The sequence below is a fragment of the Falco rusticolus genome, chromosome 4 (assembly GCF_015220075.1).
Source record: "Falco rusticolus isolate bFalRus1 chromosome 4, bFalRus1.pri, whole genome shotgun sequence".
Classification (NCBI taxonomy): Eukaryota; Metazoa; Chordata; class Aves; order Falconiformes; family Falconidae; genus Falco; species Falco rusticolus.
The window spans coordinates 72,562,767-72,577,795 of NC_051190.1; the positions used below are offsets into that span (position 1 = coordinate 72,562,767).

At 39.3% G+C, this 15,029-nt stretch overlaps 1 protein-coding gene across 1 annotated transcript in view; it reads right to left on the reverse strand.

The window, feature by feature from the left end:
* Window positions 1-15,029, reverse strand: part of LOC119146879 (macrophage mannose receptor 1-like) — a 37,623-nt gene that overhangs the window by 21,013 nt on the left and 1,581 nt on the right. The window contains exons 2-13 of the mRNA XM_037385215.1: window positions 14,229-14,630; window positions 12,940-13,113; window positions 11,377-11,535; window positions 10,328-10,441; window positions 9,717-9,851; window positions 8,683-8,865; window positions 6,883-7,040; window positions 6,117-6,230; window positions 5,670-5,785; window positions 5,233-5,381; window positions 2,694-2,893; window positions 1,171-1,298 (exon numbers count right to left, since the gene is read on the reverse strand). Coding sequence (XP_037241112.1) covers window positions 1,171-1,298; window positions 2,694-2,893; window positions 5,233-5,381; window positions 5,670-5,785; window positions 6,117-6,230; window positions 6,883-7,040; window positions 8,683-8,865; window positions 9,717-9,851; window positions 10,328-10,441; window positions 11,377-11,535; window positions 12,940-13,113; window positions 14,229-14,630 — 2,032 coding nt within the window. The remainder of the gene's footprint in view (window positions 1-1,170; window positions 1,299-2,693; window positions 2,894-5,232; window positions 5,382-5,669; window positions 5,786-6,116; window positions 6,231-6,882; window positions 7,041-8,682; window positions 8,866-9,716; window positions 9,852-10,327; window positions 10,442-11,376; window positions 11,536-12,939; window positions 13,114-14,228; window positions 14,631-15,029) is intronic.

Genomic DNA, 15,029 nt, shown 5'->3' on the forward strand with positions numbered 1-15,029 from the left:
GACCTGGGGACTCGTGGAGAGAGGAGTCCATGCTAGAGCAGGTTTGCTGGCAGGACTTGTGACCCCACAGGGGACCTACGCTGGAGCAGCCTGTTCCTGAAGGACTGCACCCTGTAGGAAGGACTCATATTGGAGAAGTTCATGGAGAACTGTCTCCCGTGGGAGCGACCCTACATTGAAGCAGGGGGAAGAGTGTGAGGAGGAAGGAGCAGCAGAGACAGCTGTGATGAACTGACCATAACCCTGTGGCAGTTTAACCCCAGCTGGTAACCAAGTGCCACAGAGCCACTGGCTCACTCCCCCCTCACCCAGAGGGGTTGGGAGGAGAGTTGGAAAGGAATGTAAAACTTGAGGGTTGAGATAAGAACAATTTAATAATTGAAATAGAATAAAAAAGAATGAACAATAACAACAATTATGACAATAACAGTTATAATGAAAAGGGGAAGGGAAAAAATGAAATCCAGAGGGAAAGGAAGCAAGGAACACATGGTGCACAATGCAACTGCTCACCATTCGCTGACCGATGCCCAGCTAGAACAATGACCTGCCTGCCCCGCCAACCCCCCAGGTATATACCAGGCATGGCATCCCACGGTATGGAACACCTCTTTGACTAGTTAGGGCCAGCTGACCTGGTGTGTCCCCTTCCCAATTCCTTGTGCCCCTCCGGCCTTTTTTGCTGGCAAGGCCTGAGGAACTGAAAAGCCTCACAAAGCCAAAACAGAGCACCACACTAATCCTAAGACGATAATTAAGTCCATCCCAGCTGAAACCAGGACAAACCCCCATCCCCCATCCACCTGCACCGCTCAGGGGGAAAAGGTAGAGAAATTAGGAATTAAGTTAAGTGTGGGAAGAAGGGAGGGGTGGGGGGAAGGTGTTTTTTCTGATCTGGATGGTCATAAATTAATCTGATTTTCCCCAAGTCGAGTCTCTTTTGCCCATGACAGTAATTCCTGAGTAATCTCTCTGTCCTTATCTCAACCCGCAAGCTTTTTGTTATATTTTTTTCTTCCCTGTCCGGTTGAGGAGGGGAGTGACAGAGTGGTTTTGGCAGGCACCTGGCATTCAGCCAGGGTCAAACCACTACATTATCTAAAAACTTCATAACAGTTCATATGAAACATCTCTTAAATCTGGTAAGATAAACATATAGCAGATACTCACTACAATGCTTGTCTTAGTAATGGTATCTCCTCTTTACTGTTAATGGTGACAAGGTCCCCTCCTATATGTCTACAAAAATCTCGAGCTTCAAGCCATGATTTCTTTTCAATATTTGATCTGCAAAAACACTATGGAGAAATTACTTTAAAATATACTATATATTTCATAATAAAATGAAGAACTGTAGTCTTGCTTACCCATAAATGGTGTTTCATACAGCCAAGTAAAAATCCGTAAGAGAAATAGCATGAATTACTCTGTTCATAAATTTTTTGCACTAGAGTTGTCTAGCTAGTTATTGTAGCAGTGGCAAACAAAAGGAAGGAATCGCTAGAAAGGAATACAATTCTCTTGAACTTGTTTTACCTAGGGGAGGGCCCAGGCCATCTTTAGGATGAAGGCAGAAGAGGGTTTGTGGTGGAGAGTCAAGGTGGCCTAGGAGGAGACTGAAGATACAGGCAATAGAATGACCTTGTGGTGGTTTACAACTCTCACTTTACATTTACAACATGATGTCTAACATTTTGGTAGTTCAAAGAATAAGCACAAGTCTGACCAAATCTAAAAATGATGATTTGGGGATAAAGGAACCCCAGTAAATAGCATTCCAGCTGAGTTTGAAAGAAATGAAAAAAAAAAACCCAACAACATAATAAAACCAGGACTCATTAATTTAATGAAGGGGTAAGAAATATTATCTCACACTTACCTAGCACATTTCTATTCTGCATGATCCCAAATCAATGTTTGCACATTACCCTCCTTTCTTGTACAAAGTTCTTTTGTATGCCTGCTCAGACATAACTGATTGTACTTCAAATACGAGTTATCTCTAGCTTTGCAAAAGAAGCTCTCTCATGTCCTTCATAAACATTGGTTTAATAAATCTTTAATGTGACTTATGCTTTAGTTTGAGGAACAGTGTGATTATCTTTGCCAGGTCCAGCCTTAGGCATTGTGCTGCTTATGGATACACCTCACTGCTTCTCTACTTTGTTCCCTGAAATCTCACACACCTCAGAGAAATATGGGATCTTTGCACAACCTAGTGATCACAACTGATATAAAGAGCCATACTAACATCCAAGCTTTGCTGCTTCTGCTGTTTAATACAGCATTTTCACATTGTTCTCTCAATAATTTTAATCTTGTTTCTTCTTTTTTCTCTTTTCTTTATGTCTTTCTAGGGACTTGGTATTTATATCCCTTTTCTTCCATTTTCTGCTCCAATTCATTCAACCCCTAGGACACAAACTTCATTTTCTTTCCTGTGTCCTTCTTCCTCCCATTGTGTCCAGCCAGTCCCTTCAACCTCACAACCTCATCTTTCTTCCTTAGTTTCTCCCCTTTTATAGATTATCCCCTGAGATGTCTGTGGTGTTTTGTTTGGGTTTTTTTGCTATTTTCCAGTCTCACATATTGCAAAATGAAGATGTCACTTCCTTTTTCTTTCTTTCCCCTCTCCGCCCCTCATCCCTCCCAGCTGAGCAGTTCAAACTTCTTTCAACTATTTAGGCACTTACTTTAAAACAGGAACTACCATGGTTGTTTGATACCCAACCTTCAGGACATGTGGGGACCGGAGCTGTAGTTGGAATAGGTGGAGATGTTGCATTCTCTGCCCACTGCTTACATATGTAATTTTGCTTTGTCTCACAGTCAAGAACATCCCATAATCCAGCTGCAGTCCCAGTTCTCATGGCTACACATCCTGGATTACTTCCTTTGTGAGAAACAAAAAACACATTGGATATTTTATACAGACTGAATTGTTTATTTCTTACTTAAAATCTTTGAGCAGCAACCATTCGCTTCTTGCTGTACTGTAACACTTGGATAGGAGAGTTGGAGAGTTTAGGTGTTTTTCACACAGACAAAAGTAATGTTTTCTGTTTGAGGAGGTCATGATCAGTTTGGGATCCTGCTTTTTTTATGTGCTATATCCTGCATAATTAATTCTATGTTAGAAAATGAATTGATTTGTGCGGGGTTTTTTACAGTGAAACCCTGTATTTTCAAGTGAAGACCTCATTCTACTTACATTAAGTCTGTTTTATATCAGGCAGCATAACCTCGGTCACTAATATAGATGGAAACAAAACCCTTAGTGCATACATAAGGCAGGTGTACAAACCTCAACCCAGACACGATGAAGCTTATCCCATGATGTTCGCTGTAACTTTAGTGTATTCTCTCAGAGGGAACTGCAGGTTGCGTTCATCACACAAAATGCAGTCAAATGCACCCACTGGGTTTATACAATGGCTTATTTGTGTTCTTTCTTAATTTCCTAAGCATTCCTAAAATTTTGGCTACTTTTTGATTCCTGTGGAGCACAGACCTGATGTTTTAATGGACCTGTCTATCATGGTGCCAAGAACTGACTCCAGAAATGGTCAACTCTAAGTCCATCACTTTATGTCATGTCAAGATACATGTTCGCTCCTGCGAGCATCACTTTACCTGCATCAAAGTTCACCTGCCATTTTAATGATCATGCTCCGTCATTCTCCTGAGATCATCCTGTGTGTTCTCACAGGCACATCTTCACTATCAGAAATAATTTAGTATCATCAGCAAATCTTGTCACCTCACTATTTCACCTTTTCCAGATTGTCTGTAATTAAGTTTAACATCTTGGGCTTTTGCACAGATCATTATGGGACTCTACTGGTGAATGTTCTTCCCCAGTCAAAAACATCACCTTCCATTCCCTGCCTTTTAACCAAAATTTTTAATCATGTAGGAGGTTTCCTGTGTCATGTCAGATTAGCTCAAAAGCTTTTGGTGATTGAGATAGACCACACTAACTAGATTTCCCTTATTCATATGCTTTTGGCTCCTGTGGGGAGCTCCAGGAGACCTGAGAGCATAACCTCCCTTTACACAAGCAATTTTATGTATTGTTCCCACTATGTCTTCTTTATTCTATTCTTTATTACAGATTCAACCAATTTAGCAGTGACTCATTGGTCTGGTTTTGCCCACAGTTCCCTGGAATCATTTTAAATGTTGGCATCAAATTTGCCTTTTTTCACCCCTTAGCTGTCAAGGCAGTTTTAGCAGGTAAGCAGGTAGTTAGGTACACATTACACTTCATGTAACCTTTACAATTTGGATGCTTTTGCATCTATGCTTAGTCCTGAAATGCTTTTCTTCAGATCATCATAATCTACTCTCCTGCTATTTCAGCCTGAAATAGACTTTCCAGTCATACCCTCACAAAGAAACTTTGCAGCACAGAAAACACAGTTTCTTCCTCAGCGAACACAGGTGCAGTGAAACTCATTTTTCACTGTTCCAGACAAATCTACAAGTGCACACTTTATACTCCGATCATCTGCTGGCAGCAGAGACTCCCTGGCAAGCTTTCTTCTCATGGCATTTACAGAAATTTTATTACTCTTTTACCATTTTCATAAAAATGTTGTTTTGCATGTTATAACCTCGCTGAAGATTTCTGAGAATTTTTTCAGACAAATGATCACTAGGAGGGATGTGGTATATCTTGGGGAAAGCAGATTCCCTCATGGCATTTTGAAATCTTGTTTTCTGTGCCTGTGCACAGTATGATCCTGTGAATGCATTCTTAGCATCACAAGTATGGAAAATGATGGCATGATCATTTTTGGTACTGAGATTTTGTAATTGTCATTTTAAATCCTTATTACAATCACTCTGTTTCAGACTCTTCTCCCAGGCTAACTTTTCTACTAGAGGGATGAGTATGGAATAGTCCTAGGACCTGCCTGTAACTCCTGCTAATCTCTTTGTGAAGATGAGACAAAATGTTAATCTTACAGATAAATATAGTCAGATGTCCTATATAAATAAATAAATAAAATAATATACATTTATATTATATAAAGTTATATATATATATAATAAAACTGCAGCTCAAACTGTTCCCTTTGAAATTAAAAGATGGGGTTTGAGAAGTGCCAGTTCTTGTAAAATATACTGAAGGCTTAAAGTGTAAAATTCAGAGGACATTACCAATGCAAACCCAAGGAGGGACCATGACCTCAGAGACCACCTCCCATCCACTGTTACGGCACCTACCAGGCATTGCTGCATTCCAGTGTGTGAAGGAGAGAGCTTCACCATTGGCCCACCTAAAAGTGCCTTGGTCCTCCATGTCACCAAGACCAAGCCAGAAATATTTCTCAGGCCTCAGCCCAACAAGGCTAGTCAGATAGGCTTGTTCATACCTGTAGAAGGAATCGTAAAGACACAAACGAAAACAAATTCATTTATCCAAATCTTACTTGTCTAATCTGCTGATGAATTCTTTTCTCCTTACGTCAGATTGGGGGAGAAGACATTACAATAGGATTTCAACTCTCTGTAGCTCAAAGAACAAAAGCAATACTTTGTTGAACTAGAGACCTCATCTGTAAGTGGCTGTTTGACACTGTGTTAGATTTTGTAGTTCTAGGAATATTTCAGAACATGCAACCTTTACCTATTTAAAAGCCAAGGAAAAGGTATTATCATACCTGCTTTCAACTGTGGCTAGGTAAGCTTCTTCTCCTTCACAAGTGGTATTTGCTTCTGAAAATGTTGCTGGAACATGCCCAATAAAATAGCAGTAGGTCCCATATCTTCTCCAGCCCTATAACATGATTTCAGGATGTCTATATAACTTTTAAATAATTGTGATAACATGTATTAAGTGAGCTATACCATTCTGAAATGAATGAAGCACAATAATCGTGAATATTATGAATCAGAAACCATTTGCAGTGAAATTACAGATCCCTTCTTCAGTGATTTCTGCAAGTGGCTTTCTAACGTTTAAAGAAACTGGGAGACAGAGAGAAACTTCAGAATAAAGACAAAAATCTATATGTAAATAACATAAATAATTCAAATAATTCTAGATGATTGTCAGACAAGGTACTTATTCAATCTGGGAAATTGGTGGTCCATTCTTATATACTTACTTTTTTGCAACCTGTATCAGTAATTTCCTTTTCTCCAGCTATTTGTGATACAGGTTTTCTTTTACAAATGTAACCAGCTTTCTTCTCACAGTCATAGTCTGCCCAATAGCCATCCTGTGGCAGGAAAAAGGATGTAGTAACAATGAGAATAAGATGAATAATACAAAGCAGTTTCTTTCTTTATAATGAAAGCTATTAATTTTCTTCCTCCTTTCATTTTGAAACAGAAGTATTTTCTTTTTCCTTATCCAATTCCCTTAGTTGATAACAAAAATAAATCTTCTCACATTTAGTGAAACAGACTGGTCTATAGTACAGCTACAACTGGTAGTGGTAAGAAGGGATGAGGGTGCAGGGAGCTGGTTACCAGACCTGTTATGCAGGGCCCTGCACAGGCAGTTGTGCCACACAGGGATGGGCAGATGAGCAGGCACAAAGGAGGCAGCAGGGATCCCCACATGCCACCATCACTGCCAGAGGGGAAGGAGCAGAACATGCTCAAACTACAGTCAGAGACTTGTTTTATAGTCCTAATATATTCATCGCTGTCTTTCAGATGAACTTAGAGGAAATTTCATCTGTGATGCAGTAATACTTTCATTTTATTTTTTCTTACTTTTTTAATGAAAGTTCGTATTTAATCTCATACTTTGTCCCCACATCCCTTTTTCTGGCCCTAGCTAGTTGCTGAAATAGCAGGTTCATAATTCTTTTATTAAAACGTTAGTTTCAATATTAAAGTAAAACATACATTGAATAATTTTACCTGGCCCTTGATCAGTACACAATCTTCTGGCCTGTTGTTTGTGGTGGATGGCTCCCCCAGGTGCCATTTTGTGTATGTCACTGGTGTACCATCACTCCATTCAAAATACATTTGAACCTTATGATCGTTCAGCCCAATCCACAGCTTGTCTGCTGGCTCTGAAACACGGAACCACAGAATTAGAAAAGACCTCTTATGGCACTGCATTCTTTTCACAGCACCCTCGAGCTCTAGAACATACAATCCCTTCCGTAAATTTATGAAACAAGATTATTTGCTGTGTTGCATGTTCATTTCATAAATTAATATTTTTCACATAGATATTAGAATAAAGAAAGCATGTTTTGGAAAATTAGGCTGTAATGAAATGCCTGCACTGGATCAAAAAATTTCGCTTCCTTTCCTCATAGCAGTGGGAGAAGAGCAAATTACCAGCCTAATGCTACTACACTATGGTGGTATGATAGAACTGCATTAGTAGTTACTTTTTAGGTTCTGTTGCACTGGTCAGATTTTAAAATACTGTTTTAATCTAACTTGAAGTGTGAATGTTTCAAGTTTCTTTCAACAAAATAAAAAAGGAAAAACCCGCTAAGCCTAGCCTCCCAGCCCTACAACAATTTTTTAGGCAAGAAGTAAAATCGGAGTTTCAACAACATCCAAAACCAAAAAAAGGGGAAGGCTGTCAGCAGCCAGATCTAACTTTGAGGCTGGCTTTGCTCCAGGTTGAGGCTGGACCAAACGACCTCCAGGGTTCCTTCTGGCCTCAACCAGTGCACGATCCTACGGTTTTAGGAATTCTTAATACAAGGACAGCAAGGGAAATGAAAGGCAAATTTAGGCAGCATTCACAAACATGGGAAAGATAGATAGGGAAGGATGTTCTCAGTTTCTTCAGTAGTCACTAAGCTGGGGTACGATACCAGAATCAAAAATATAAGAATCCAAAAATATCTCCTTGTATAGTTGAACACTAAGCAGACAAATGACTCTTGCCGAAGAAAGAACTTTTCTGTCTTGAATATCTTTCACTTTTTCAGTAGTTCATTAAGAATTTTCACTACCTCTAAGCATGGGGGGGGGGCGGGGGGGGGAATGGAAAGGCAAATAGCTAACAAGAGTAAAAAGTAGCAACGCGTCTACAGACTCCTCATGTTTCTGCCAGGACATTAAAAAGGCCATGGTGAGACCTCACTGACATGCTAGATCCAATGACCTGTACTCACAGCTCTTTAGGCAACCCAGGCAATTCCACAGCTTGCTGCCTGGGAACCACCTTGAATAGCTCAGCTGATCTTTTCCACCTAGCAGTGTGGAGACCTAAACTTTTCTTTAGTAGGTTTCTTTCATCACTTCTGCAGAGACCTGTGAACTTACTGGTCTGGGTGCTGGTTAACCACAAGATGTGGAGAACTCATCGTAAACCCACGCTGTAAGTTCCTCAAATGCACAGAAAGCAGTACAAATATGTTAGTCTTCAATAAAAACTGCTATTTCAAAGTGGAACTTACATTTCTTAATCCTTTCACTGAGAAAGCTTCTCACTGGGATGACAGATGCCCTACCCTCATGCAAAACAAAGCACAAGTCAAGACAGTTAAGTAAATCTGCAAGTCCCAGCAGGGAAGGAGGCATCTGCTTTGAAGCAGAAAGGAAAGCACTGCACCAGCCTAATGCCTCTAGCTCCTTGCATGTCTCTGACTGCAGTAGCTCATGTGAATACAATTCCTACATCTCAATTCAGCAGGCTGGTGCTTCTTACATGCTGACAAAGGCAAAAACCCCTCTGGAAACACTCACTGTACCCAAGCTGAGACAGCACAAAGCTGTGCTCCTCGAGGCTTTGGATGCTGGCCAGGTGACTCCCTTCCTTCTGACAAGAGGTCAAAGCTTCTTCCCATCCTTTGGTCTCCCTGAAGATCTTGTAGCAGTGATCTACATACGGTACCCAACCATCTGGACAAACAGCAGCCCCAAAGTCACCTAGGAACAAGTACCAATGGTTTAGAGGGGTTCAAATGTCATACAAGGCACATGAAACTGAAAATACTTTCACTTATTCTGTGCAAAAATTCTGAACTAAGAATTTTCTTTGCAAATTCTTATTATAAGGAAATGACACACACAAAACATAATAAACATAAATATGATTTTAAATCTGGTATTTTTTAGCTTGGAAAAGGAAAGTTTTTTTAATACAAATGTTATTTAATACAAATTCTATCATTCTTAAATAGTCAAATGTCTGTAACAAATACAGTAATGTATCAATTTTAACAGCTTCTGTATTACGTAGTACTTACTTGTCAGATAAAAGAAATCAAAAATTATCTGCACCTACCAGGGAATGCTTATGAATTTTAAAAGGTAAGTATATTGAGAGAGTAAAACTCATCTAGACAGATTTAGAACTAGACATATATATATATGGAAACACGAACAGGAAAATCTTTATAAACTTAAAATATCTTATCTTTGCAATATATCGATCTTCAACCTTTGGCTTATTTTTATTAATGTCCCTCTTCCAAAAAGTAATTTTTGGCTTGTTCTCCCTTTTTGTGCTCTGTAGTGTGTGTATTCAAAGGGAAGACCTGACTAACAAAATATGGACAGGACAAGTTGGATGTTCTTTGCCTTTACCTGTTTCATTCTGTGTGTTGTGGGACTGGAAATCAGCCTAGAAAGGGTACAGTGGTTTTAAAAAAGCAAACCAACTACACAAGAAATAGTTGCTATTTCTAACATAATTATTCTGCTCACCCTTTCAACGTGAGTGCCGAGCAATTCAGGTAACAGCTTCTACTTGTAATTACCACCATTTATCAACATACCTGAGGGAGCCAAGGTAAAGTTTCTTTTCTTACAAATGTAACCAAGTTTCTGATCACATTCCCAATTTTGCCATTTAGCTTTTGTTTCAGGATTCAAAACCACACAGAGCTTTCCAGATTCTGGAGAGGGGCTTCCTTTGGGAAAGGTACAGAAAGAAAAAGTGAACTTTTCTGAAAGGCAAATAGAATGCTAAGGTCTAAAGTGCACAGGAGAAATCACTTCTGGCTGAAGTGAGAGCCCCAAAGATAACGTCTTTCCCAGCTTTGGCAACTGAGGTAAATCTCTGGTAGTGGGAATGTCTGTATGACATGTAGTATCATTTACGTGGATACGAACATCTAACCCCCTCATAGTTCTGTTGCTAGAGACAAGAAATGCAAGACTGTATATTTTTGCGAATGACAATATTGCTTTCAGAGCTAAAATATTTTTGCAATACAGAGATGTTTCTGGCTTATATGGCTATAGAAAAAAGGGTTTTATAAAGCTAAAGCAAGTAAAGCTAAAATACATACCTTGTGGCATATCTCGCTGCTAACACAATCTGCTTTGCAGAATTTGAGGCACGTATATTTTTTCTTTTGAAATACAGAATCAAAGGCACAGATACCTGGGGCCCAGTTTAAGTACTGGAACGGGCTGCCTCCAATCCACCCCCATCCACTCCTCAAGTCCAGTCTGTTGAGTCCAATCCACAGTGCAGAATCCGTACCTTCTGTTAACTCTAAGTAACCAAATAAAGATAAATGACTTTATAAACCACTTTTTTGTTTAGCAATAGTCACTAATAATGTCTCTAGGAGGACTTACAGTTCTTAAATATCTAACTACAAATATCTTTAGACACCGAAATATCTGATAAACTGACACACGCCGAAGCTTTGATTACTGTAAAAAGCAAACAAACAAAAAACTCCTCTCTTACTCTGTCACCTAATGCAAAATGAGCACGGAGGAGGTGCCACAGAGTATATCAAAAATGAAAATGTTTCTGTAGAACAGACTAAATTCTGTATAACATTGAATTTATTTAGGTAGAAATATCGGTACAGTGTCAGTATAAACAATAATAATTAAGCTCTTAGAAGTTAAATTCATTAAAAATAACAGGAGAGAGTTTCTTCAGTACCATTCCTTCATCAATACATGGGTAAGTAGAGCCACAGTTTAGGATCTATGAATAACTGATATTTTTCAGTATGTCAAATGAATTCAAGAAATCAGATGCCAAACTGCATTTGACACAAAACATCTTTTAGCATAAAAATATCTCTTTTTCTCTTGTTTTCAATTTGTTCTAAAGGTTACTTTTGACCAAAAGGGAAACTTCCATTTACTTTTCAGAATATCTTTTTTATCTTTAAAAAAAAAACAAAAACAAAACAAAACACCAAACACAAACCAAACCCAAGGAATTTTTAATATAACGTTTTTAAATAGTCAAACTGTTACACTTTCAGGGCACTGAAATGTGTTGAATTCTGTTTAAACTTGGCAATGATTTTGATATCAATTTGCAAATTCTAAAAGGTTTTGTTTACTTACTTATGCATATTTAGTTCTATAGACATTAGCCAAAACCATACTAATTAGTCCTTAACTGTAATGATGGACTGAACAGATCCTGGATGTAAGTCAGCGTTTGCTTTACTTCCTCACCTTTAAGGTATATTTGCTCATGAATATCTGTAATACTCAATAATTCCGCATTTTGCTGCTGACAGCTCTTCCTGGCTTGATGCCATGTGAGAGCAGATTCGGAGTTTATTTGGTAATGGACATTTGTTAACAGATCTGTAGTCCAGGTGGTGTCTTTATCTGTGAAGAAAATAAATATTTTGGAGAGGATAGTAACTCCGCCACAGGAAAATGAGTTGCAGGTTCTTGTTATGCATGGCGTTCTCATTGAATGTCACCTCTGCTGTTCTTTCAAGAGCACTGAAAATGTTGTGAGTGGGACGGAGAAGGACAAAGTCAAGGCTGTGGCAGAAATCCTAGGTGAAATCTATAAAAAGTTATGCAACATCTCCTCTTTCTGGACAGCGGTTCCCTCTGAGAGCTCAGCGAACCAGCCCTAGACCTGAATCTAGCATCAAAACAGTTGTCAGATAAATCTTCCCCTTGCAAAGACTTCTGGAAGTGCCTGTCACACAGCTTCAGGACCCAGGCACTTCAATGGTGCTAAGCCACATTAGCTCCTCTTCTGAAGACTTTTGCATCTTTGGTCCGTTGAAGAACTGCACTTCCTCAATCAAGCACAATACAAAAATTGAATCAGATATTTGAGTATTCCCAAAACTCAGTGTGAAGCTGGATTTTAAAAAGAACTAAGAGCTGGGACTGGCTTTCAAAAGCTTTGAAAATTATTCACTGATGCTATGTCACATGTCTTTTGGACTCAGTGTCCATTGCATCTTTGTAGGAACCTGGAAAGCATATTTGACGATGAATTTGAACCACACAAAAAGCACATTTTTAGTCAATTGGTGTAAAGGGGCGTTTTAATAATAAAAGATGTAAAGTTGAACAGGACCGACGGGGAGGAATATCAGGGAAAACTGAGAAGTGTCAGAAGGAGTCTTCAACACATAAAATGTAAAGCTCCCCTGTCAAGAACAAGGCCATAAAGGGAGATAGAGGGGAGAGTGACCACAGAAGTGGAAGGCAGTTTTCAGAAAGTGATTGAAGTTGTAGAGAAATGCCAGGGATGGAAGGCAGTTGTCAGAAGGGGTGGAAATACTGCTTCCCAGGCAATAGGAATAGGGCTTAATAGCATGGATAAAAAGGCACGTTCCACCTACGTAAAAAATATATTCACATGAGAATCACGCAGACTAAAATGTTTTCATCATTAATCTTCCTACAGCCCTCATTTTTGTGCCCACATCCATTGCAACAGAGGTCCTCAGAGAAGGGTTGTACAATGGTGACAGCACACATTCTGGCTGAGAAACAGCAAGGAGCTCAAAATTATCGTGCTGCTCAGCAACACCCCCACAACTAGTGGGAACCACATGCCAGATTACTCTTCAATCACAGTTTTCTCCACGTCTTCATGCAACATGTTGCTTCCTTGTGTAGAGAGCTGCAGAATGTGGCAATACAGCATATACTAAAATAGATTCTTGTAAACTATGCATTATTATAAAGATATTAATGATCTGCTAGTGCTGGTTTGCCAATACCACACTGAGGGGAACTGCGTGGAAACAGGTAACTTACCTTTTGATGGGCAAAATCCGTATCGCTGGTCCGTGTCATAGTCTGCAGTGGTTGCACACCAGAGCCAGCCGTCTGACCGGCCAGCTGCCGTGCACTCAGCATACCATTGCTTATTGTACATGAAAGGGAACACACAGGGGGCCCCGAAAGCATTTCCTAGCAGTGTAAAGGTCTCTGAGAAGGCAAAACGATATAGTATGGAACATAATAAGTGAATGTAAACTGAAAAATGTGAAGCCAGTGCTAGTGGCTGAACTGCAGCTCAAGTGCTTTCCATGTTACTTTTCCCATAACAACAAAACTCATTTCAACACTTTTCCAGACTGAACTTGCTGACACATGTTTTAGAGCAGTGCTGTTCTGATGTAAAGTAACATTTCACAGGTGAGTGTAGATTTTTGTTCTGACCAAGGTGCTTTTACAAACTTACTAAGACCCCAGAGCTCTAACCTGAGATACTACTGTTTCAAACAGTGTTAAGATTTTATATAAAAGGTGTAAGAGGAGGAACCAATATTTAGAAGTCCTACTTCCTGGAGAAAGTAAGCATCACTTTAGACAATCCATCTCTGGTTTTAAGTATCTCACATGCAGTGGAGCAGCTCCCACATGCAAGGCTCGGAGTTTAATTCTTCAAATATCCTGTCAGGTGGTTTTTAGAAAGTCCATTCTGAACGTGGGAAAGCCCTTCAGAGCAATCAGACTTCAGCTAATCATAAAAAGATACTGGCACTGGTAATTGTCATTATTCTGTGAGCATCCTCATCTGCTGAAACGAAAGCCACACCTCCTCCACCTGCACTGGTACTTCCAGCCCTTTCTCAGCTCACCCATATTGTGCTACTTTCTTGAGGATGTAATTTCATTTCCATGCTGCTGTATAAGAAACTTGTAAGAGTTTACACTCTCTATTAATGATGTAGTGACACAATATGGTGACCAATAGTGACTTTAGAGAATACTCATATGTAGTCTGAGTATGTATATACTAACATATTATACATTTAGAAAACATAGAGAGTATATGTAATACTTATACTACTTGTAACACTGACATACTATAATGTCTGTACTAATATAGCATGTATTATTTACATGTATTTATATATATGTTATATAATACATACTTGTCCATAAATATTATGTTAAAATCAAGGCTAACTCCCTCAGTACACTGATTTTATAAAACTCTGATGATCACTGAAGGAATCAGAACAGTCAAAGATCCAAAACACACTAATACTCACAAACAAGTTAGTGCAAAGGGTGAAAGAATCAGTTTTCTGTACCTTCATATCCCTGGGAACATAAAACATCCACAGGCCCGTAGATCTTCCACTTACTCTTTGCACTCAGCCCCTTCTTCAACAGAACATTATCATATTCTTCATTGCCAGGACTGAAAAACAAATCCTCTCCTTGGATTGCAAGGAGGCTTTCATTTCTGCATTCCCACCACTGAAGCCCACTCGTTTGATTACATGGATACAGGGTGATCAAGGCCCGATCCTTCTTTGATGGCACCCCCAGGCATAGGTTCAGTTTCACACTCATAAGCTGATGATCAGTGATCCACCTGAATTTTTGTGATTCATTGTCTTGATGGCAAGCGGCAGTTCTAACTGACTGTGCGATAGATGCCTGAAGGCAGAGCTTGTTGACTTTATTATATACTAAAAATGTTTCAGTATCTGTAAAACAAAACAATGCCTAACAAATGATTAATATAGAATATGCGTATAACGCATGTGTGACATGATTCTGCTTCCCATTCACATGAACAGGGAGTCACTGCATTCATATCAAATAAAAATATGATGTTCTGGAACAGACTCAAGTGCAACATGAGTTTTACTGATTAAAAAGCAGTAAGGTAGACAATAGAGTATGTAATTCATTATTATATGTCACCATACTATGGATTAGTAGCAGTCAGCAGCCATCAGCAGAGCTGAGCACAGCTTGTTGGTTACATCAGTCACACTGATTCCCTCAGTCACACTGTTATTACCATTACTGTCTTTCCATCTATCCCCAGATACATGGCCTTGTAGACCTCTGACCTCTACAAACTTCCTTCACCCTTACAG